This window comes from Gadus macrocephalus, chromosome 11 (assembly GCF_031168955.1).
Source record: "Gadus macrocephalus chromosome 11, ASM3116895v1".
NCBI lineage: Eukaryota > Metazoa > Chordata > Actinopteri > Gadiformes > Gadidae > Gadus > Gadus macrocephalus.
Genome location: NC_082392.1, coordinates 15,150,086 through 15,173,662, shown reverse-complemented (window position 1 = coordinate 15,173,662; position 23,577 = coordinate 15,150,086). Strand labels below are relative to the sequence as shown.

The following is a 23,577-nucleotide window of genomic DNA, read 5'->3' as shown; positions in this document are numbered from 1 at the left end:
ATCGTCGAGCACGTCGCACGCACGGCCAATGACGCGCATGTGTGGACTGAACGCGGGAGAGAATGAACACACAGTATGGGAAGAAGCGGACGTGTTGTTCTTAGAGTTATCAATTTAATCGACACGGAGTATCAAACTGACATAATAAGTAGAAGGGGTTTCAACGATTGCATATCGGTATGTGCTCGTGTTATTTTACATGTCGGTGTCTGTCGATCTGCCCTCAGCTAGCTTTAATGCAACTTCTTATCGTCAATGTTTACTAACTGGTAACCTTCACTGTTCGACTAACCTTAGTTATTTCAGACATTAAAGGTGGCCTACTCTATAATTTGTCCATATCAAGTCTGCATGTCTGGTGTCTTCATTGTGTTTCATTATCCGGCACAAAGAGAACCACGTCAGATCATGTCTAATATGTCGAGTGTTGATTGTTGAGTCAGCTGGTGTTTTTTTATCTACCTTTTTTATCTTACATGTTCCACAATTCACCAGGCCAAATAAAACTCCACAGCGAGCGACGATATGACGGAGGACTTCAGCCAATCGCTCACTCCTCCCGTGTCTCCCTCCGCATCGGACGGCCTCTGTGAGCTGTCCCGGTCCCGACCGCCCTGCTTCTGCTGCGCCTCTGCTCGGGACGGCCCGGGTCAGTCCCTGTCGTCAGAGGGGTACATGATGAACGGCATCATGAAGCGGTAAAGTTGATTTGTCGAAGTGACTTTCAGAAGTAGCTCTCATTTCATCTACAGTTGAATTTATAGTTTCAACTGAATCAATGTGGTGACAAGGTACATGCTATACTGTTTTAGCTGTATCCACGTCATGAAGTATTTAGTGCAGTGCTGCATTCAACAGTTGTAGTGTAGTACATAGTATTGAATGAGTAATTATCACATTTCATTTGTGATCCTACCAACAACATATTCCTTCTGACAGCCCCTCCCTCTTGTATATCCATCAACACAGGAGTTTGGATAACTTGGTGTCAGGCAATAGCTTACCGTTTTAGCAAGAGCTTGAAAGCACAAATATTGCAAAAGTAATCCCTTACCTCTTTCCAAATGAAAAAATAGTTACTGATGTAACCATGGAATCAATTTGTATCGGAAGGTTGTTCAATAACATTCAAAGGGTCAACCACAGAAATACGGAGGTGGTCTTTTGAACGGTGCTGTAGGTATGATTTGATAGTAGTGAAGGAAGAAAGCGGAAAAACAGCAACATTTTGAAAATAAACACCCTCCGTCTAGGAAGCAATGCGCTGATTGGTCAGAAATAAACCAGAAACTGTCTCAAATCGAAATGGTCTCGCACAGAGGCAGGCACGCAGTCAACCAGAACTGATATTGTCACAGAACATTTCACTCACAAACAGCTGACAGCTGTCCTCTCCAACAAATTACACTGTGATTACAGCTCTTAAATTTTAACTACAGCACCTTTTTAAGTCCCAACCAAGTCATGGTCAGATCCCGCAGTCTTGGCGTGAGCATCACTCCCATGGCTGACCCCTCTTCACAGGCTGCTGCTGCGTCTGGACCCGGCCCCTGCGGACTACGAGGCAGATACCGTAGAGATCTTCGGCTTCCCCTGGACCACGGAAACGGCCCTGGTGGAATCCACCAAGATGCTCTTTGGTCTCCTGCGGTGAGAAAATATATATACTTCTTTACTTGCAATGTCTACAATGTTGGTTAACTTTGGTGGTAGATACATGGTCAATACACTTTCAGTTGAATAAATCAAGGAATTTAAAATACATAAAAAAACAAATATATATATATATATATATATATATATATATATATTACACTGCATTTGTTGCCCCCCGTCCCTGAAAATCATTTTCAAGGGATCAATAACGTCTCATCTTATTTGATCTAATCTAATCTATCATTAGCTGATTTATTGCTGGCGCTATTGACATTGCAAAAGTAATAGCTCTGTTTCTCTTCGAAATGAATTTACCAAAAAACTAAAAGCATGGTAATGGCCCGAAAAAAGTCTGATTTGACAAGTCTTTTAAAATGGAGTCAGCGTGTGGAGGGAGAAGGCGAGGAGGGGGTGTAAAGCATTGCTCATTCCTGGTGATGATGTCACTGCGTGGTTTCACTTTCTCTTTGTTCTATTCCAGTCAAAGGCTGTTGCGGCTGGAGGCCCTGGTCCAGGCCAGTTCCCATGACTTTGGTGAGCCTCCACACACTTCGGTCCGTAGTCATGCAAACCTGGGCCGTCTGACAGCCTTTATATTTCCATACTGTCCAGCAGCTGATACGCTACCCATGCGGTGCTATCCGACGGTGCTTTCCAGCAGAACAATCCAAGTCATTTGCATGTCAGTCAAATGAACAGTGAACTTATTAAAAAAAAAATGGCTTCATGTTGTGCCGGTATTAATGGCTTGTGCCAGTACTTTAACCTACACATCTAGTCACAATTTTTCACAAATTTTGTCTTTCTTCTCTTCATATCTCCATTCATCAATTCAAATGTTGCCATCTTCTTCACCTGTTTATTACTGACAAAACGGGTTCCAAGTGGCCCATTCTCAGTAATTGCAATGTTGTGTTACCACTCTTAATATAGCAGGGACAGTTTGAAAGGACCTGTGTGAAACGCTCAACTGATATTGTGTAATATTGTGCGTATGTGTGGGCAGGTCAGGCTGGCAACCTCCACTATGAAGCGGAGGAGCTCAGACAACATTGTGTGTTGTTCCTCCAATATGTCAAGGTCTTTCTGCACAGGTAATTGACCACGCATTGTAAAACACTGACCTGCCATTCAAATTCAATTCAAATTCAAAAAAACTTTATTTGTCCCCAGGGGGCAATTGAGAAAAACATGTATGTTATTACTAGATCTGTTACTCTATGTATTATGTAGTTCCATCCATTGGCGTGGCAATTATGATATCAATCGGAACATATGTATACACATTGGATTGGCTGGTACACAAGTGGTTTCAGACTTAGTATCTCTTTATTTACTCCTAGGAAGCCATACAATGTAATTAATAATAAATCTTAAATAATAATAATAATGGTTCATTATCTGTTTGACATTCTAGTTTGCAGCAATTAAATGTGAACAACAACCTTTTTTTCACACTCTTGAGTTTCGTAATGTATTGTGTGTGTGTGCGTGTTTGCGTGTGTGTGTGTGTGTGTGTGTGTGTGTGTCTTGTTTGTTGTATTCGATGCATGCGTTCAACCGTGCCCCAGGATTTCCCTGAATCGTTGATCTGACATGTGCGTGGGGGTCCATGCAGGTACCTGGAGGTGTCCAGCAGTCTGGAGGAGGGCCCCACCCACCCCTACGAGGGGCAGGAGGCCCAGCTGCCGTCGGCTCTCCTGGAGGAGCTGTTTGGACTAACTCTACTCATAGGGCGCCTCAAAGACCTGCCAGCCAACCTGCAGAGTGCCTTCACCATGCAGAACCAGGGGAAGGTAGCGCCACATGGCCCCTCGCTAAACTCTACTGTTGTTGTCGTTGCTGCCGTTGCTGCTTCTCCTTTAAAACACTTCATTGTGATCCACACTGCATCTCCATTTGATTATGAAGGATGAATATGAAATGTGTGTTTCTAATGTAAAACTTCTGTTTGTTGAAACCCCCAGATCTTTCCTCCTGCTTGGCATTTGCTTCATCTGCACCTGGACATCCACTGGTCTGTGCTGGAGGTCCTTCATATCCTCGGGCAAAAGATGCGAGGTACTACCCTGGATCAGACACCGGCTACTCATTTGAATTGAAAAATATATTAAGATTGGTAACTTCCGTAGTTAGTAGATTTTCCAGTATAATACCAACAATTAAAGGAGCAGTAGGCCAAATTTCTGAAAAAGGATCTAATTACTCTGTATATCAAATATTGTGCAACATAAACACAATTCTACGAGTGATTTATGACCAATAATAATAATCAATAACCAATCAGGGCTAGTTTTGTATCTATCAATCAGGAAGGTCTCTACAAAGTCAAGTTCCTGGTTGCCTTTCTTTTCCCAGCTACGCTGAACTGCACATGCATGATTAAAAATCGTGTGGTGGGAGAGCTGGGAGACGTTTTATTTTGGTTAAGCGGAATTTCATCCAAATCCTGCCTACTCTCCGTTTCAAATGTATCATTTTTTTTATTCACTGGGTATGTTGTTTGCGAACAGCTTACCAACCAAAGGCTTCTTTACTTATTTGCATGTGATTCTTCCTTGCTACACCTCCAAGGCCAGGTAGTGTACGCCCACCAGTTTGTGAACCTGACTGGGGAGAACCTGACTGACAGCAGCCTGTTTGAGGCTCACTTGTGCAGTCTGCTGTGTGACCTCGCTGGCCTGGCCATGGGCAAGTACAGCAAGGTAGGGAGGCCCGCCACACCTCATTAGCCCCCCCCCCACACACACACTGATCCAGAAGCACAGATGATACGGAGCGTATGATGAAACCTAGTCTCTCAATTCATTAATCTTTAGATGAATATATAAAAGTTTGATGGCAGTCAAGCTAAAGTCTTTCGCTGCATATTTGTTTCTACCAATTATGTCGCTGGGGGCGGAGATCTGTAGGTGTGTAATTGGTGAACACAAACTCGGCCAGTAGTAGTGAACCGTATAAAAAAAGAAAATGTGTCTGTAAAGATTTCAAATCCACACCGTTTAGACAGGCTATTGTAAAAAATACACTTATTAAAATCCACTTCTGACTTTTTTATCCCAGCAGGCAAATTAATTTTCTTCCATAGAATATAGAAACTGTAAAACAAGGTGTAACTCAGCCGCTTACACTTTTGGTAAACCAGCTCCCCTAAGATGTTCTGCTGTAACATCGTAGGAATGCTGGATCAGAAGTTCTGCTATAACAAAGTAGTACTGCTGGATCCCAGATTAGATAATACCCAACGGTTGGAAATGACTGAAAAAAGAAAATACACAACTGATGTTGATTTCTCATCCAAATTGAGATGCATTCAATGATTGCCGTCAGTCTATAATACCTGGATGCAGTTGGTCCAGTGTGAAAAACATGGCCCAGGGTTTGAACCGTCGCTTTGCGCTTGTTTTGCAGGTGAGGCCAACAGAGGCCTTGGCTAGCGACCATTACCTGTGCACCTGCACAAAAGAGTTGTGGCTCCTCATCATGCAGCTGCTGGGTCACAGGAGTAAAGCTTTACACACGCAGGTGAGCCAAAACAACGTTAAGTGACCGCACACACACACACACACAGAGACAGAGAGACACACACACACACACACACACACACACACACACACACACACACACACACACACACACACACACACACACACACACACACACACACACACACACACACACACACACACACACAGACACAGACAGTGTCCTCCCGTGTTAACTGTGCCATGTCATACATGCATCATTCGTGCTCTAAACATGGTCCCGTGTGTTTTATTCTCCATCAGTCATTCTGGAGCTACATTAACCAGCTGCTGCAGCCCCTGGTGGAAGGCAGGCCCCCCGCGGAGCAGTACGCTGGGCTGCCAAGCCTCTGCAAAGACCCGCTCGGCTTCACATGGTGGCTGGTCACTCACCTGGCAGAGCTGGCCCAGTACGGCCGCAACGGCGTACTGCAGAGCAAGGTACTGGGAGGACGGACGTGGTTGTGTTTCAATGCTCAGCGTTGATTACAAGAAAGAGTTTTCTGCTCCCTTTGCACCGAGAAGTCTTGGGTATTCTGTCTCTCCAAATGATGGATTGTTACATTTGGCCATCAACTATTAAGGTGTATATATCTTGGCTGTTTGTTTAACTTTAGTAATTTGGCTCCAATACAAACTGTTTTGTTGAGAGTCTATCCATCTATCTTTATCTATTTCTATCTATCTGTCTTTCTCTATCTTTCTCTCTTCTATCAAAACAATTGTGTAACCCTGTTTGTTAATATTTTAACACCCATTTATTTTTTTATATTTCTATATTCTCAACTCACAGCAGCAACTTGAAGCTAACTGGAGTTTCGTTGAGGACCTCCTCAAGACCACATGCAGCCCCAGGGTGAGAAAACACGTGTTACTGTGTAACCACACCCCAGCCCAAAGTAACTGGCTTGCATTCTAAACACTTGTTCTCACGCTCCCTCTGGACCCACAGGCCCCTTTAGCGGAGGAGCAGGTCCGCATGCACGTGCACTGCTGCCTGAGCCTGTGTCTGCTGTGGGAGCCGAGCACCGCGGCCGTCTCCACGCTGTGGGACTACTACAGCAGGAACCTGGTAAGGCAAACCCCCACGACGCCAACTCTTGCATACAGGTTCCAACGAGGGGTTCTGCTAACCGTGTTCGTCTTATTTTGCTGTTTTCTGTCACTGCATTGTAAGAGAAACAAGAAATTGCAAGCAACAATAAAAAAATAAATAAAACAGATTAATTTTTTAGTGAACCAAATGAGCTGGTATAATTGGTTTAGTGAGGCATATCATGATTTACCAAGATTTCCTTTGCCATGGTGTAACAATAATTATTCACATTTGTTTGGCATATTAATGATTTGCTATTGGCTTGAGGGCTGAAAAAAAAAATATCAAAGGCGAGTGTGTTTTTAAAACATGTTCCACCCATTCGCAGAGCGCCTCCTTCAGCGTGCCCTGGCTGGGGGTGTCGGGTCTGGGCAGCGTGTGCAGGACGCCCCTGGCTCTGATGGAGCAGGCCCGGGGCTGCTGCTCCCCTGGCCCGCTGCGCTCCCCGGGACACACCCAGCTGTACCGCTCGGCCACCTCCTTCCATATCTTCCTCAGGGTGCTGTACCTCTGCCTGGCCCAGGACAGTGGGAGTGGCGCCCCCCGCAGGCAGATGAAGGGAAGGTGAGCACAGTGAGCGAGACTTAGCAGGGTTTTGTTGGCTATTGTGTGTGTGTGTGTGTGTGTGTGTGTGTGTTGAATCATATATCATCATTGAATCATGGGTCGTTGAATCATAGTCAGGCAATATAGAAAAAATAAGGTAGTTCAGTTAATTTCCTACCCTGGTATACACTGTGCCTATACTGTGTTTTATGCTTTATATCAGTATTCTAATAAATCCAGCCTCGAGGAATGATGGCAGGGACTCAATGATTGTTCATCAAACACTTTAATTTGTTGCAATTCCAACTTGGAAGATTTTGCAAGTCCGCCTCATTTGTGAGCATGCAAGCTCTTGGTGGATCTGCGTGTGTGCACTCGCCAGTGTTTGTGTACGTGCCAGGTGGGCCGCAGTCTCCCAGTGTCTTTGATATTTGTTCAGGCCCCCTGGTGGAGCAGGTGCCTTAGGAGTCAACCACCTGCTCTTCAACTCAGACAGGAGCCAAGAACCACCCTACTGACACGCACTACACATGGGCACACGTACACTGATTCAGACACACACACACACACACACACACACACACACACACACACACACACACACACACACACACACACACACACACACACACACACACACACACACACACACACACACACACACACACACACACACACACACACACACACACACACACACACACAGATCATAACCAGTGCACCTGCTCCCAGGCCAGTTGAAAGGGTTTGGGTTATTTTTCTTTAGTGTTTGCCTGTGTGTGTGTGTGTGTGTGTGTGTGTGTCTTCAGTGCACAAATGGAAGAAAGCAAAGATTACACACTCTGATGGTGCGCGTCAGAACCGGGCCGAGGGGCAATCCCACATCCCCGGCCCCCACGGCTGGGTGCCAGGGCCAGGCAGCCGCTGCTAAGCCCACCTAATGACTTCCCTCTGTCTGGAACGTGCTCGGCGGCTCCGCAGACACGGAGGCTAATTAGCTAACGAGCGCGGCGGTTAATTCGCCTTAACGAAGCCGCGATGGTTTCCAGCACAGATAGGGGGAGGAGGGATGGAGGGTGGGTGGGTGGCTGAGTAGCCGGGTGGGGGGGTGGGGGGGGGGGTTCGGTGGTGTGGGGAGTTGTAGTGGGTGGTAGGCAGTGCACTGGCAACCACCATACTGGGCTGGGATGGGTCCAGGACACCCATGCTCAATCCCCTAACCCCCTCTCCCCTCTCTTGGAGTGGGGGGAGGGGGGGGGGGGGGAGGGGGGGGAGGGGGGGGGGGGTTGTGGCAGAGTGCACCGTGGCCAGCGGTTTCGGCAGAGTTCCCATTTCCCGGTCGGGCTCAGCGGAACTGTGGCGGCGGCGGCGGCCATGTTAATGAGGTGGACTGGGAGCATGTTGATCTCCTGACACTGGGAGTTAACAGCATCTGCTGCCTGCGGAAAGAAAGCTGTCAGGGATCAACGGACAGACAGACAGACAGAAGGATAAGCCGGGAGATGTTGGGCCAAGGGAGACTGAGGCTAGCCTCTGGAGACCACACAGATATTCACGTTTTGTGTTCAGCAACGGATATCAGCCTGGCCTCGGCTCGGCAGCAATTGATTTCCAAAGTATGGGCGCGGCCTAGCATGGATCGACAAACACCAGTCAATCGCAGAGACGCTCTTTCTTTTCGCCTTTGCGCGAATCCTTGCAAGAGTATGCAAAGACATATTCGGTATAACTTCAGTGCTGATTTCTGGTAATCTTTTAACATCATTATTCAGTCTCTAACGGTTGAAAACAGTTTTGATCGCCGTAGATTGCTACACCGGCCATTATTACATTTTTCGGGGCGCAGAATGCGGCACTGCTTGTTCGTCATGATTTGGAACGACCTCCCCCGAGCACTGATTGGTCCCATCATGCCGTCCCTGAGCAATGATTGGTCCTCACATTTTCAACATTTGTAAAAAGGCTTACCTTGTTATTTAGGCCAGATGTACCTGCAGAGGGAACCAGAATTTGACCTCTTGAGAAGGGGTATAGCCTCACAACCCGAGACTCGAATGGGGCCTCTGCCTCTGCCTCTCCGAGCACTGTTCCCGACCAGCCTCTCTGTGTTTGGCAGTGTTTGTGTTCATCGAAGCACATTCCTCCTCTCTGCTTGGCCCCCGAATGCGAGCTGGCCCACCTCTGCCCTCGCAGGCCCTTGAAGGTTCGGCTGAGTCGTTTCTTGCTGTTGTTCTTAACCCTGTCTCGCTCCGTACAGCTATCTCTCTCAACTTTTTTTCATTTCTTTTATTATTACTGTGGTATCGGTTGCACCGCCTTCAAGCCGGCCTTCTCAGGATGTTCTCTGTTGTGTTTTGACCTGGGTGCAGCATCACACACACACCTGCCCACCCACACATCACAACACACATACACAACCAAACACACACATATCTTTGTTTTGGGGAGAGGGACCCTCAAGCCTGCCGGGAGAGCAAACCACAAGGAAGGTGTGTGTGTCTGTGTGTGTGTTTGTGTGTGTGTGTGTGTGTGTGTGTGTGTGTGGGTATTGATCTCTCTGGTGTTTGCAGTAAATTGGGTTGGCTGTAGAGAGAGTAACCAAGCACCCACTGTGGTGTGCCTGAGTGTCTCTGACATTTAACATGATCTTTAAAGGCATTTCTCCACGGTGCCCGCAAGATCTAACGGCGTGCTGGGTGGTTCTCGCTCTATCACTCTCTCGCTCTATCACTCTGTGCTCCCTATACACACACACACACACACACACACACACACACACACACACACACACACACACACACACACACACACACACACACACACACACACACACACACACACACACACACACACACACACACACACACACACACACACTCCCCCCTTCAGGGGCAGTAGGAGATGGGCATGGTGGTGGGATTGGGTGGGTGGAGATCAGTAAGTCAGCATTTCAAGTCAACGAGTGAAAAAATCACCTCCAGAAGAAAGAAAAAAGTATTTTGAGGTGGAAGGGAGGCAAAAAGGTAAAGGCAACGGAGAAAAGCAACGTTTAAACCATTGGGTTGCTTTAAATGGACACTTGGCAGCTAATGTTAGTGCAGTAAACTTTGGCTTCAATGGAACAGTGAGCCCCACACATCCAGGGCTCCAGAGTCTCTGCATGAAGGCCTTATCTGGGCTGCCATCCATCAAGCTACTTGATTGCTTCATTCATTTTTTAAAGTCTAAAGTGCTACAAGAACAGGCGGGATCCAATGCCCTCATATACAGGCCAGTATCATTATCAACCTCTCGCAGTTCATTATGTTCATGAAACAAAACGCTGTCGTTCTGAGAAGGCCCCAGCATAACCTGTTGTCAGACACATCTAGCACTCCACCCCCTCCGTCTCTCCGTCCCTCCTTTGTAACCCCTTCCCTCCTCCACCCTTCTCCACTCCTCCACCAGAATCTACTCCAAGTTCTCGGCTAAGAAGATGCAGGATCTGAGTGAGGCGGGCCTGGTGAACTTCCTGCTGCTGTTCATGGTGGTGGGACGGCAGGTGGAGCTTGAGGACGTGGCGGGCCGGGCCTGCGAGCTGCTGGGACACCTGCCCGCCTCCTGCCCCCCCGGGCGCCGGGCGCTGGTCTGGAGGGGGCAGCTGGCTCTGCTCCTGCTGTTCCAGGTCAGCTGGAGCACATGATATAGGGAAACATAAACCCTCTGTTTTGGTTTATTGATGAGTTATTCCAAAGATTATGAAGCAAAATGTGCAGTATTTGTGTAGGTAGTTAGTGTGTTGTGTTCATAACATTTCTTAACGGTTATCTGTGATAATGTTCAGTGGCGCACTGTGATACTCAAATCAACACTTTTCCTTGAAATGTCAATATAAATACAAATGTATTAATGTATGCAAAAACAAAAGGATCTTATCCTAATCGGCGCTATCTTACATCATTTTTATATTTCAATACATTTTATTGCCACGTAAAGAAAAATAAAATCTGTTTAATGGTAGACAAAGACAACATAACAGTGTGTTTGTGTTCTATCAACATAATTAGTTGTGAATAATCCTTTTTTGTTCCAGGAGAGGGGTCTCGACGTGGGGGCGCAGGCGGGCTGGTTAGCCTCCTCCTTCAACGAGACGGCCAAGGAGTTCTACGACAAGACCACGGAGGCCTCTCGCAGGCTGGCCCTCTGGGGGCCCCTGGGCTCCTACCTGGAGGGCGTGGCCGAGGTCTTCGAGACCAGCGCCTGCCTCGGCCTGTCGCAAGAGAAGCTGCTAAACGAGGGCTTTGATTGGCTGCTGCCGGCCTGCCGCCAGTCGGAGCTCCACTCAGCCCTGGGCTTCCTGCAGATCGTGCTGTCACAGCTCAGGTACCACCAGACTAGATTAGCATACACTGGCCTTCAACGTTTCAATGAGGTCTCCCTCAATGTGGGTGTTTGCTGTTCAGGACGGGTTTTACGGTTTACAATCTGTGTTGAGATCTACATATAAAACAATGTTTCTGGAGGCGGACTAACAAGGCTTCTGTAAAGATGACATCTCTCATTACAGCAAACAGCTTAGTTATCCACTCCAGAACCGAGGTTCCACTTTCCACCGACAATGACAGGATTGTGGAAGGTTTTCCTTTTCTCTCTGTGTGTGTGTGTGTGTGTGTGTGTGTGTGTGTGTGTGTGTGTGTGTGTGTGTGTGTGTGTGTGTGTGTGTGTGTGTGTGTGTGTGTGTGTGTGTGTGTGTGTGTGTGTGTGTGTGTACTGGAAAGATCCTCTGTTCGGCATTGTGGCCCTTGTACGTCTCTGGGGCCCCTGTGGCCCCCAGGTCACCTGTGCCAGGTGCTGGCAGAGCCCTGAGTAGAGTTACAGGCTCGGGGGACCCCCGCGGACCCCCGCGGACCCCGGCGTCGCCGCGGGGACGACGCTGTGTTTTCGACTCGGCGCTGGTTCAACCGGAGGCCAGCGGTGTGCGTTACGCACGCGACCCCGTCTGTCAAAGGTCAGGAGCTGCGGCTCACTCGAGTGCCCGCTAGTCGGTGTAGGGTGTGGAGGAGGCCCTCACAGACACCACAGGAAGCTGGACGCCATCTGTCTGGTGGCACTGTAGGGTGGAGGGTGTGGATCTAAATACTAAATACTGTATGTATAGTGTGAGTATGGTGTATAGTGTGAGTATAGTGTATAGTGTGTAGTGTGAGTATAGTGTTTAGTGTGAGAATAGTTGGATCCACAAGCCCTTATGACAGACGATTGGGAGGCATCGGTAAATCTAAGATGAATCTGATCCGGATACGTCCCCTCTGACCCCCCTATGTTCATGGTCCGTTGGGTTCAAAATGATTCAGTGGCTTACTGGGTACTCCACAATGACTGGAAAAGGACTCATTGTCAGTCAGTGATTCAGTTCAGTGTGTGCAGAGGTGTTGCATGACAAAAATATGCATTAGACTTATGGATTAATTATATGCACAGCTGTGTCTAGAGACAAATGACAACAATCGGCCGCCGATAACATGTTATTTTGGCTCCATGCCAACATTTGCTTACAGAATCCCATGTTCCGAACATCAGGGTGTTCCCTTGGAACACATGGTACAAAGAGTTCATTTACCTGGGGTGCTTGAAATAATGGGGGATTTGTTGAATAGTGACGTTATGTACTAGAATACAATCATTGTGGTCTTTGAAAAAGTTTGATTTCACACACGGCGATTCATAAAGAGCTATGATTAATTCTCTTAACCTTCCCTCCCATCAGCGTACTCACACACACACACACACACACACACACACACACACACACACACACACACACACACACACACACACACACACACACACACACACACACACACACACACACACACACACACACACACACACACACACACACACACGCACACACGCACGCACACGCGCACGCGCGTGATACAAATGAAACGCATACCTAGATGTTCACTCTGGTTCCAGGCGTATCCACTTAGCTCTCGTCAATTCCCAAACTTCCCAGCTCATGTCTCAGTGTCGGAGAGGCCACACATTTGCACATTAATGGCCGAAGGAAATGGAGAGGATGTAGGGTGATAGCCCCACACGGTGTGTGTCTCTCTGTGGCCCTGGCCTGGACCACAATGACCCATTTAATGATAATAAAGCCCCCTACACCACCCCCCACCCCCCCCACCCCTCTCTCTTCCCAATTTGTCCCGCCGCATTAAAGCTAATTCCTCGACCTGGCGATACTCTGCACTTCTTTTAGTGATTAATGTGTTTCCTCTGACACAATTAACAGGTAATTATGTAGCCCGGCAAACTCAGCCAGAGTATCGCAGCGTCTTATTAAGAGGCGCGCAGAATCCGCACACATTAAGAGAATTATCGGGCGCAGGAAGCCTCGCAAAAACACTCGTCTCCATCAGCCACCGCCATGGCGCCGAGGCAAAGTAGCCAATCAACCAGTGTAATATCTTAATCTGACCCCAACCCCCCTCCCTTACTCACATGGCCACCAGGGAGGCGGGAGCATCTGCGTTTGGGCCCTGGAGGGAGAGAGCGGCGCCAGCCATGGGAGGGATAGACGCGTGCATCCCCGGGTCCTTTTTTAGCTCGACGGGGCGGCGGTCTCACCAGGGAAGCTCCAGTCACTAGTGATCATAAAGGCAAAAGCACCTGGGTTCAGCCGAGGGAGGGAGTGAGTGTGAGTGAGTGTGAGTGAGTGTGAGTGAGTGTGAGTGAGTGTGTGTGTGTGTGTGTGTGTGTGTGTGTGTGTGTGTGTGTGTGTGTGTGTGTGTGTGTGTGTGTGTGTGTGTGTGTGTGTGTGTGTGTGTGTGTGTGTGTGTGTGTGTGTGGGGGGGGGGGGGTAGGGGTGTCCCCTCTCCTTTTAATGCCACCAAGGTGGAAGTAATTTGTGAGATTGAGTTTGCGGAGTGGAAGCGGTGGGGTCGGATGGCGTCACAGATGTGCCTGAGCAGCCATAAGGAGCGGGACTGGAGCGGGGTAGAAGCTGTCTGGCGGGGTGCAGCCTGTAAAGTTTGCCCTTTAACACTGGGCCCCGGACAAAGAGCATGTTGTGTGTGTGTCACGTCCCGTGTTGCGTCTCAGCCGCGAGAAAGGTTAAATTAGGTCTGGGAATTGTTGTGTGTGTGTCAGTTTTGCGTGTGTGCAAGATTAAAGTGGAGTGTGCGTGTATATCTGTGGATGATTTTGTGTATGTGCGAGATTAAGGGTTTGCGTGTGTGTGTGTGTGTGTGTGTGTATATCAATGTATGATTTTGTGTATGTGCGAGATTAAAGGTGTGTGTGTGTGTGTGCGTGTGTGTCTTGTACAATGAGAGTTGATGGGTGTGAAAGGCTCATTCCTCAGTAGTAACGAGGCTAATGAATTTAGACTCTAATCGATTGTTTTAGCTCTCTCTGGATTAGATGCAACCTTGCTGGAAGGGAAGGCACTGCCGAGGTGTGTATGTGTGTGTGTGAGAGGGAGAAATGGAGAGAGAAAAAAGACAAGGGGAGGGGGGGAAAGAGAAAACTGGGGGTGTGAAGAGACTGGGGGGAGAAATGAGAGCCTCTCTCTCTCTCTCTCTCTCTCTCTCTCTCCTCTCTCTCTCTCTCTCTCTCTCTCTCTCTCTCTCTCTCTCTCTCTCTCTCTCTCTCTCTCTCTCTCTCTCTCTCTCTCTCTCCTCTCTCTCTCTCTCTCTCTCTCTCTCTCTCTCTCTCCCCCCTCCCCCCTCCCCCCCAAATGCGGGCGAGCAAGGGGGGACAGGAGAGGATCATCTCCAGTCTAAATGAGATTACAGCTCCTTCAGCTGCTTATCTGGGCTAATGCCAGCCACTGTGGGGCTGGCGGGGCGGCTGGGGCGAGCGAGCGAGAGAGAGAGAGAGAGAGAGGGGCGCGCCAGCCGAGCCAACAGAAGCTAAAGTACGCTGTACTGTGTACGCCGGGATCAGCCCTCAGCCTCTCTTCCCCCCCCCCCCCCTCTCTCTCCCTGCCTATCATATCTTCACCCACCCCCACCTCCGCGCCCCCCCCCCCCCTGTTTCTCGTCTGTGCTCCACCTACACCTCGCCCCGCAGAGCTCCCCGCCGCACCACCGCTCCCGCCGCTAATCCCCCCCGAGACGAGAGAGCGAGGGAAAACACAAGGAGAGGGGAATGAAAGGGAAGAGAGAGAGGAGGGGGGAGGATGGGGCGGGAGGGGTTGGGTTCGGCGGTGGAAGTGTGTGTGTGGGGGGGGGGGGCGGTGTAGCAGGGGGTTTAAGAAATGCGAAGCAAGGAGGCGGTGGGAGGGGCTGCTCTGGAAAGACGGCGGCTGTGTTTGCCGTCGTGTTGAATGATTTATCTGAGTGTGCGTGTGTGTGTGTGTGTGTGTGTGTGTGTGTGTGTGTGTGTGTGTCGTTCAATGATGCCCGTCTGTCTGTCTGTCTGTCCGTCAACCAGGCGGGTCCATCAGCGAGGCGTCCACGCTGGCCCGGCCCCGACATGGGCCTCCACCACCTCCACCACCTCCACCGCCTCCACCAGCAGCAGCGTGGCCAGAGAGCGCCACTTAGCTGTGGCAGCGGCTCTCTGGGTCCACTTCTTCCCCTTCCTGCGCAGCCTGCGCCTCTCCCTGACCCCCCCGCCCCAGCTGGCCGACGCCGCTGCAGGTCAGTGGTCCCGACCAACGGGGGAGGGGGGGGGGGGGGGGAAGAGAGGGAGAAAAATAGATTGAGATAGAGAGACAGCCAAGGAGAGAAAGGAAGGAAACGGCTAGAGGAGAATGTTCAAGTTCAAGTATTTGATTGTGAGGTACACAGAGAATCACAGGATTAAACTGAAAAGCTTAAGAGAAGGCAAGTCACCGGCAACCTACAGAATCAAACCAGCATAAAGCTTTCCCTATAGCCGGTAAGCCTCAAGCAACATGATCAAATCTAGCTTCCTTAAGACCTACAATGCGTGAAAATGATATACAATGACATCCATATCCACCACATGGGATATAGAACCTGAAAAAATATGTATTTATATCAAATAAAATTATACTAGCACCCAACAGGCAACAGACAGACTTTGACTTGGTTATCAGATGGAATGACGTCACGAAACTGGAAGGGTTCAGAGGATACAGAGTAGGAGTGGAGAGATGAACAGGCAGAGGAGACGTGGGGAAAAGGACGGATCAAGGAGATTTGAAAGAGAGACAGGAGAGGAGAAGGACAGAGGAGACAAGGGAGCAGGTAACTGCTAGAGGAGAGGAGCAAGGTGGACAGGAAGAGGGTAGGAAGTCAACTGAAAGGAAATGGGGGGGGGGGGAGAGAAGAGGCGGGGGAAAAAGAAGGACGAGGGTGGATGAGAGGAGAAACAAAAGGGAGACAGGAGCTCAGGTAACAGAGGGAGAGGCGAGGGGGGTGAGGAAAGGAGCGATGGGGAGAAGTGAAAGACGGAGGGAGCTAAAGCGATAAGACCGATGCGTGTCCTGGTGAAGACAAGAAAGGACGACAAGGCAGAGGGGAAGGAGCGAGTCAATAAGAGGGTGGGAGGATGAGGTGTAGGGACGGGAGGAAAGGCAGAGAAATGTTCTTTTAATGCGCTTTGGATCGGGGTGTCGGCTGGCGAGGCGGAGAAGTACAAAAGCACTGCCTTGGCAGCGGAGAGGAGGGGAGACGAACAGAGAGGGAGAGGGCCAGGGAGATTGTTTGCAAAGCCATCGGGGAGCAGGAGCAAGATTAGGGGTTGAAAGAGTGAGGAGGCCCTTGAAGGAAAGGTAGAACGCTCGCAGAACAATAAAGGACGTGAGGTTAATCTACCACGAGGCTCCCATCCCTTTTAAACTTTCTGGGGAACGTTTTGGCGCGATGCTAACTCTGAGGCTTGTTTAATCCCCCCCCCCCCTGCTCCTCCTTCTCCAGGCTTCACGCTGTTAGCCTTTGATCTGCCGAGCTCCGCCCCCAACGACCTCCAGCCCCGCCCCGTCCTGTCAATCATGCAGTGCTTCGGTTGGGACGACATGCTGCACCCGCTGCTGGTGACCCGCTACCTCCCTCACCTCCTCCAGAACAGGTACCCCCCCCCCCCCCCCCCCCCCCCCCTCGACTCCAACCATAGTGTTCAAAGCACCGAGGAGCCCCACGGAGCACACACACACACACACACACACACACACACACACACACACACACACACACACACACACGCCCCTGTGTTCCCTTTTGGGACCACTGTCCATCCCTGATCTCTGATCCCCGTCCCTTCCAGTGAGCTGGTGTCGGCGACGGGCCCTGGTCCCGGTGCCGCGGTGCCTGGCTCTGCCCAGGCCCTGTGTGTGAGGGCCTGGTTCCGCTGTGTTCTGCAGCAGCACCTCCACAGGAACCCTGACGGTTCCGACAGCAGAGCGGGTAAGGTCGCGCTGTAGCCCTCCAGGCTACAGGGCCGCGGTTTAACGCTGAGAACACGTCCACGGTGGAGCTGTCGCTGCTGCAGCAGCGGAGATCAACTTTATTGCTCTTTATTTTAATATCATTGCAATATTATTTGATTATGAAATCATTTGTGCAAGGCAAGAGACACCCGTCGATTTTATTATATTGCGTCCATCAAACAGAAGCAGACTCGTATTGTAGCGTCCTGGTAAACCGTTCAATTAGCCCAGTGTACAACATTTAGCATGTTCAGTTCACATATTTCATTCATTCATGCTTCGCTTTTAATAATAATAATAATGATTATCATTTATGAAACACCTCACGCTACAGAATGCTTTGCTTGCACACAAACGTTAATCAATGCAGAAGCATTCAAAGCAAAAGTGATGAACATCAACGCTGCATATCGACGACTCAGGTATCCGAGCGCTGCACCTGAAGCAGCATTGTGGTGCGGTTGTGGTCCACAGGCCGGGCCGTGGAGGAGCAGCTGGCCGAGCTGACCCGGCTGGTGCTGCGGCTGCCTGAGGTGGACGCTCTGCTGCAGAGAGCCGGCCTCCAGCCCCCCGCCGGCCGGCCAGAGCCCAGCCCCGCCCTGGAGCTCTTCATCAAGGTAGCCGCCCTCAGCATGGAGCCCTGCTCCGGGGCCACACTGTAGGGCCATGGTGAAGGGAAGGCCATGTGTGGATTATTCTGTTTCATTTCCTTTATTTTTTTTTATTATGGCTTTTTATTTATATTAAGATTTTCGTATTTTATTTATTTAATTTAATCCTTTTTATTCATTCTTTCAATATTTTGACAGGGACAGTGCACACTTATTACATTATTGTCAGTATGCCAGAGTAAGCCAAAGAGACTCTTCATCTGTAGTCTCTGGGCAGGCAGCTAGTTAAAAACATCTACAATAACACAGAGGACACAGTGTGACAGCACCTGCACTGTCTGCAGAGACCAACAGACAACTCAACTTCAAGGAAAATCTACAACATTTTCAACCAATTCCATTCTTATTATAAGCAAATAAATGGCTTGTATATTGCCAATGAATGAATGTATACTTATATTCCGTATTGGTACATCCCCCACTATTGTTTTTCATCAATCATGACGCTTTCAACATATTGACAGAAGTTATTTCCTGCCATTTTGCCTCAAGTACTGTTGTTTCTTAACAGTAATTCTTCCTCGCTTCCGTTAAGGACTTGTCAAATGTGTGTCTTCTGTAGGGTCTGACATGGCTGCATTATAATGACACACGCCTCAAGTACAACAACTCGGCTTCTCCACGCAAACTTCAATCCAGCTCCTTCCCATATTAGTTTTCTAATATATCGCGTTCGCTTTTACCTCCGTCCTCACGACATCCAATTAAACCTCTGTCTCTTTCCCCTCTCTTGCGTTATTTCCTTCTCTCTCTCCTATCCGTCCCGCGTTCCGTTCTCTGCTTCCTGATTGGCTGTCCCGGCAGGCGGTGGGCCGGGTGTACGGGGGGCTGGAGGTGCTGTCTGAGAAGTCGGCCCTGGTGGGCAGAGCCCTGGAGTACATGGGGGATATCCTGAAGTACATCAAGCCCTACCTGGTCAGCAAGAGCCAGGAGGGCATGCAGCTGGCATACTGGGCTGTCGGTGGGTGACTGAAGTTCTGATCTGTATTCTGTTCGACTGTTCAACAACAATGAGCTAACTCTTCTCGCTCTCGGCCTGGGGATTTTTGGAAACGGCATGTGAAGGTCATTCGTACATTTGCAACACCAAATCGTTGTCGATTCATGATAACTAAAATCCCCGTAGCCACATCAAGTCCACATCCACGAGGTCAAACAGGTTTAGTGTTTTTATGAATGGTCGTCATGGCGTTGCAGGGTAAAGGGGGACTAAAGAGCATGATGCAAGCGGAAAGGCTTTCCCTCTCGCTCACCCGTCCCTCTTTCCTGCCCCGCTGATGTGATTCAGGCTGCGTGGTGAAGCACTGGAGCCCCCTGCTGGCAACCTCCAGAGCCCAGCAGCTGCTGTTCCGCATCGTGGACGGGATGCTGCTCCCCCACAGCCTCCCGCCCCACGACCGAGCCCTGAGGAGCAGCCTGCCGCTCTACCTCCAGGTCGGTGGGCCACCCCCATGTACTGAGGGGCAAAGCGTCGTAGACGGAGAGATGAAAGGGTTGAGATAAAGAGAGAATTATAATTAATGTAATTATAATCCCTTCCATCGCACTAAACATAGCTCCTTAAAGCTGCAGTAAGCAGTGTGTTTGAGCTTGGAGTGTGCTTTAAATTACGCTAACTTCAGGGATACAGGGATCTAGGTTAATTGCTCCGACTCTGCAGCAGCAAAGAGAAATCTCCTGTTAGGTTTTTTTCAGCGAACCTCGCTTTTTCAGATTGAGGAGAAGTGTTTTTTTCTCAGAATGTAGACCGGGGTAGCTTAAAATAGCCAATCTTACATGTTGTCTTTTTAAGTTTTTTTCTAACAATGTATTACAAAATATCAAAAAACATTTTTTTAAAAGAATGTGGATTGTATTTCAATGCCTCCTTCGTCTCTCCTCTTGATCGCTCTGCCGACGCCGTCTTCTGATTGGCCGGCCAGGGTCTGTCTGTGGCCTCCAGCGTGTCCCAGTCGAAGGGCGTCTACCTGAAGAAGCAGCTCTGCTCCGTCATCAGCCGCTACCTGGACCACTTCCTGCCGGCCACGCCCTCCGCCGGCGCCGTGGCCAATCACCCAGTGCTGCTGGGCTCCTGTGAAGGCAGCCCCTCCCCGCGGGGGGTGGCGCTGAGACGGACCACCCTGCAGGTGCTCTGGTAGGTCACAGGCTCAGCCGGTACGAGGAGACATCTCCAGGTTAGAGCATCCTCTCCGGAAAGAGATGTTCTCAGTGACTGTAAAGGTTTTAAATCAACATCGTGTAGACTGGCCACTGTGAAAATGCGAATGCTTAAATCCCCCTCTGAAAGCTCCATCCTGCCACCTGGAATGCCTTTCTCATAGAATACCGTGATGCAAAGCAGTGAAGAAGGCGTAACTCCGCCCCTTCCTGTTTTGGGTTTCCTGCCCAGGCTTAGTCCAGAGGTGCTGCTATAGCATAGCATGGAGCTTGAGTTAGTCTGGATCATGGCAAAGCCCTGGCTCAATGTGCTAAATAGATACAAGCTTATACATGGGTTTAAAGTTTCATAAAATAGGTTGTTGAGTCGTTTAGACGCACTGGTTTTGATTTCCAGTCCAGTCAACTCTCAAGATTATCTTTTGAAAAAGTTTTTAGGGCGAAGTCCCTCATATTTCAGATGATTGGTTTTAATCTAAAATGGGCAGAATGATGTGTTGTTGGTTGCTGGTGTGTTTCAAAATATGCAGAGGCCCCCAACGCCTCCCCCGCCGCTGATTTCCAAATATATGTGGGCGACATTGGGGATATGTAAATGCAAGAATATAATTTACCTTTTTGCCAAATAAAATATTGCCTTTTTGAACAGGATGTGAGAGTGAGCTCTGACCCGTGTGCTTCACAGTGACAGCTTCCTGCAGTTCAAAGGACACGCCCCCCCGCCCCGCCTCACCTCGGTCCTGGCCTTCCTATTGGAGCTCCTGAGACGGAACGCGGACACGGACCCCCTGCTGCTTACCGTGCCCCTCCCCTCTCTGCTGCGCTGTGTGATGCTGGTCAATGAGCCTCAGGGTGAGAAGAACACACACGCACACACACACACACACACACACACACATCACACATGCATCGATACATATATATCGACATGTGTGAACACAGTTGCTTTTAGAGATAGTGTCCCTACCACCGCACACAAGTCACCTGTTTACTTCTAGATGTACTAAGCTATGTGTGTGTGTGTGTGTGTTTGTGCGTGTTGTCCATGGTAATGAGCTATGTTTTTAAGCCTTTTTTATTTTTAGAATGATGGAACAACACCAAATGTTGATTAAAAAAAAATAGGCCTACTCTTACCCGTGAATACTCAACACAACTTCAGCACAACGGGCCAATCACAGCCCCGTCACAGTCCTGGCTCCCTCCTCATGAAGCCGCTCGCAACGCAACTTTCCCCGGAGCGCCGGCGTTCCGAACGCCCGCAGCACTAATCCGAGTGATTATCGGCAGGCAGATGTCACTTGACACTTTGCGCTTTACTGCGCAAATGACACAGAAGTGGCACATTTTCACAAATCACACATTTCCTTTAGCGGTAATCACAGAAGTAGGTGAAAGCCTGGAGAGCCTGGACTCATAGTGTGTGTGTGTGTGTGTGTGTGTGTGTGTGTGTGTGTGTGTGTGTGTGTGTGTGTGTGTGTGTGTGTGTGTGTGTGTGTGTGTGTGTGTGTGTGTGTGTGTGTGTGTGTGTGTGTGTGTGTGTGTGTGTGTGTGTGTGTGTGTGTGTGTGTGTGTGTGTGAGACAGTGAGGAAGAGCAGCACAGAGGCCCTTCAGCTGGTGGTGGAGAGATGTGCGGCTGCTTCTTCCCCGGAGCCCTGCGGCCAGATGATCAGCGTCCTGCGGTACCCACACACACTTAATAATGCTTAGAATAATTACATTACAAACGTGGCCGCACCTGTAATTACCATCAGCACTGCCCCGCCGGACCTCTCTGTGGTAACCCGGGCGTGGGTCAATATTTGATTAACATTGGTTGATTTATCAATCATAAAGGCACACACTGGATACGGTGGTGAAATTGTTGGCCAATTTGAGTATAAAACAATTATGTTAAAAAAAACGGTTAAAAATACTGTTGCAATCTGCAATGTAATATTTTTTATAATGAGGCGGATGCTTGACTAATTGACAACATTTCTGCACGCACGCACGCACACACACACACACACACACACACACACACACACACGATTGCACATTTAAAAACCATTGCGTGGAGAGCATGAAACTAACAACCCTCCATTTGCCATCTATGGATATCTAAGATATAATTTTATATTTTGATTGTATTGAATAATGCAATAATGTAAATGCAAATATGTGTGTGTGTGTGTGTGTGTGTGTGTGTGTGCCACTAGGTCGTTTGTGGAGGAGAACGAGGGGGTCTATGACAGACTGGTGTACAGCGCCCTAGAGACGGTGGCCCTCTTGGACCCCCGGGTGGTCCGGGCGCTGGTCCCAGACCTGTCCCTGAGCCTGAGGACCACGGAGCACAAGAGAGGCCAGGGCAGGAACGCAGCCCTCAGGTGTGTGTGTGTGTGTGTGTGTGTGTGTGTGTGTGTGTGTGTGTGTGTGTGTGTGTGTGTGTGTGTGTGTGTGTGTGTGTGTGTGTGTGTGTGTGTGTGTGTGTGTGTGCGATCATACATAAGCATCCCATGTTGTAAAGAATAGACGCACATAGAAGGGCTGCACGTTTATGACGATTGCTATTATTTGGCGCTGATATTTCGATGGTTGGTGAACAGATTTTTTGATTTTGCTAACCTGCCAACCGCGTCCCATTGCTTGGTGTCATGTATTCTGCAGAAGAGATTCCTCAACCACACATCGATACACAAGACTCTGGCGCCCTTAGAACCAATGCCTGTGATTCCTTAGAGGCCTCATAGCTGAGTTATAATTGTTTTCAATTTGATTTCATTGTAACAGCTGTACAAAATCCATTGTATTTTATTGGTTAAGCCCAGATGCCAAAATCGCGATTAAGATTAAAATGCAATTAATTGTGCAGCCCTAAAACAACGCTTTAATTGGTTTGCACTAACAGTTGAGTGTAGAAGGGACGCCCGGGCCTCTCAGGAGGCCCTTGTGTGTTCTTGAGAGGTGTTGTGGTTGTCGGGTTGACTCCTCTGACCACTGACTCCCTGTGACAGGAGCGCCTACAAGAAGCTGTTGGGTCAGCTGGGGGAGAGCGGTCAAGCGGAGATGGTCAGCCTGGATGAAGACTAACAGCAGGCTGGACACAAACACACACACATACACACACATGCGCAGACAAACACAGCCAGAAACGGGCTGAGTATGACGATGAGTCACAACCCGTTCATGAACATTCCAGCCCTCTCGAGATATCCTCCTTTAAGATTCTGGAAGATCATGTATATATCCTTTATTTTGATATGACAAATATTGTGCAGTGGGAGTCTAAAGAATGCATATGTTTACAGAATAACTAAATAGGTCAAAGACAATTTAATGTATGTACTATTTATATTGTAGCACAAGCTGTGAATAAAGATGCGGGATGTTTTTATCTACAGAATATGAAATGTCAAATAAGTTGTAATAAATACGTTTGCTTTGTTCGTACTCTCACGTCATTTCACATGCATGCCAAGTGTGTTGTGTGTATCCGTCTGGAAGCACATACGTAACGGCGTATACGTTTCTTGTGGTGCTCAACCTTTGTGACTCCA

General features: G+C 48.9%; 1 protein-coding gene across 2 annotated transcripts; it reads left to right on the top strand.

The window, feature by feature from the left end:
• The first annotated feature begins 19 nt into the window (after positions 1–19).
• mms22l (MMS22-like, DNA repair protein) lies at positions 20–23,466 on the top strand. Of its 2 annotated transcripts, none has more exons than XM_060064793.1 (26): positions 20–177; positions 515–698; positions 1,525–1,650; positions 2,138–2,190; positions 2,663–2,750; positions 3,275–3,452; positions 3,624–3,717; positions 4,231–4,361; positions 5,068–5,181; positions 5,445–5,621; positions 5,974–6,036; positions 6,133–6,252; positions 6,605–6,840; positions 10,270–10,486; positions 10,895–11,184; positions 15,247–15,455; positions 16,701–16,851; positions 17,047–17,186; positions 17,684–17,826; positions 18,685–18,841; positions 19,169–19,314; positions 19,803–20,014; positions 20,723–20,889; positions 21,624–21,720; positions 22,240–22,407; positions 23,035–23,466. In XM_060064793.1, the coding sequence occupies exons 2-26, from the start codon at positions 526–528 to the stop codon at positions 23,108–23,110; spliced, it is 3,726 nt and encodes a 1,241-aa protein (XP_059920776.1). In that variant the 5' UTR covers positions 20–177; positions 515–525; the 3' UTR covers positions 23,111–23,466. The 2 variants fall into 2 exon arrangements, with proteins under 2 accessions (XP_059920776.1, XP_059920775.1); XM_060064792.1 differs by having other exon boundaries at positions 21–177; positions 496–698.
• The last annotated feature ends 111 nt before the right edge of the window (positions 23,467–23,577 follow it).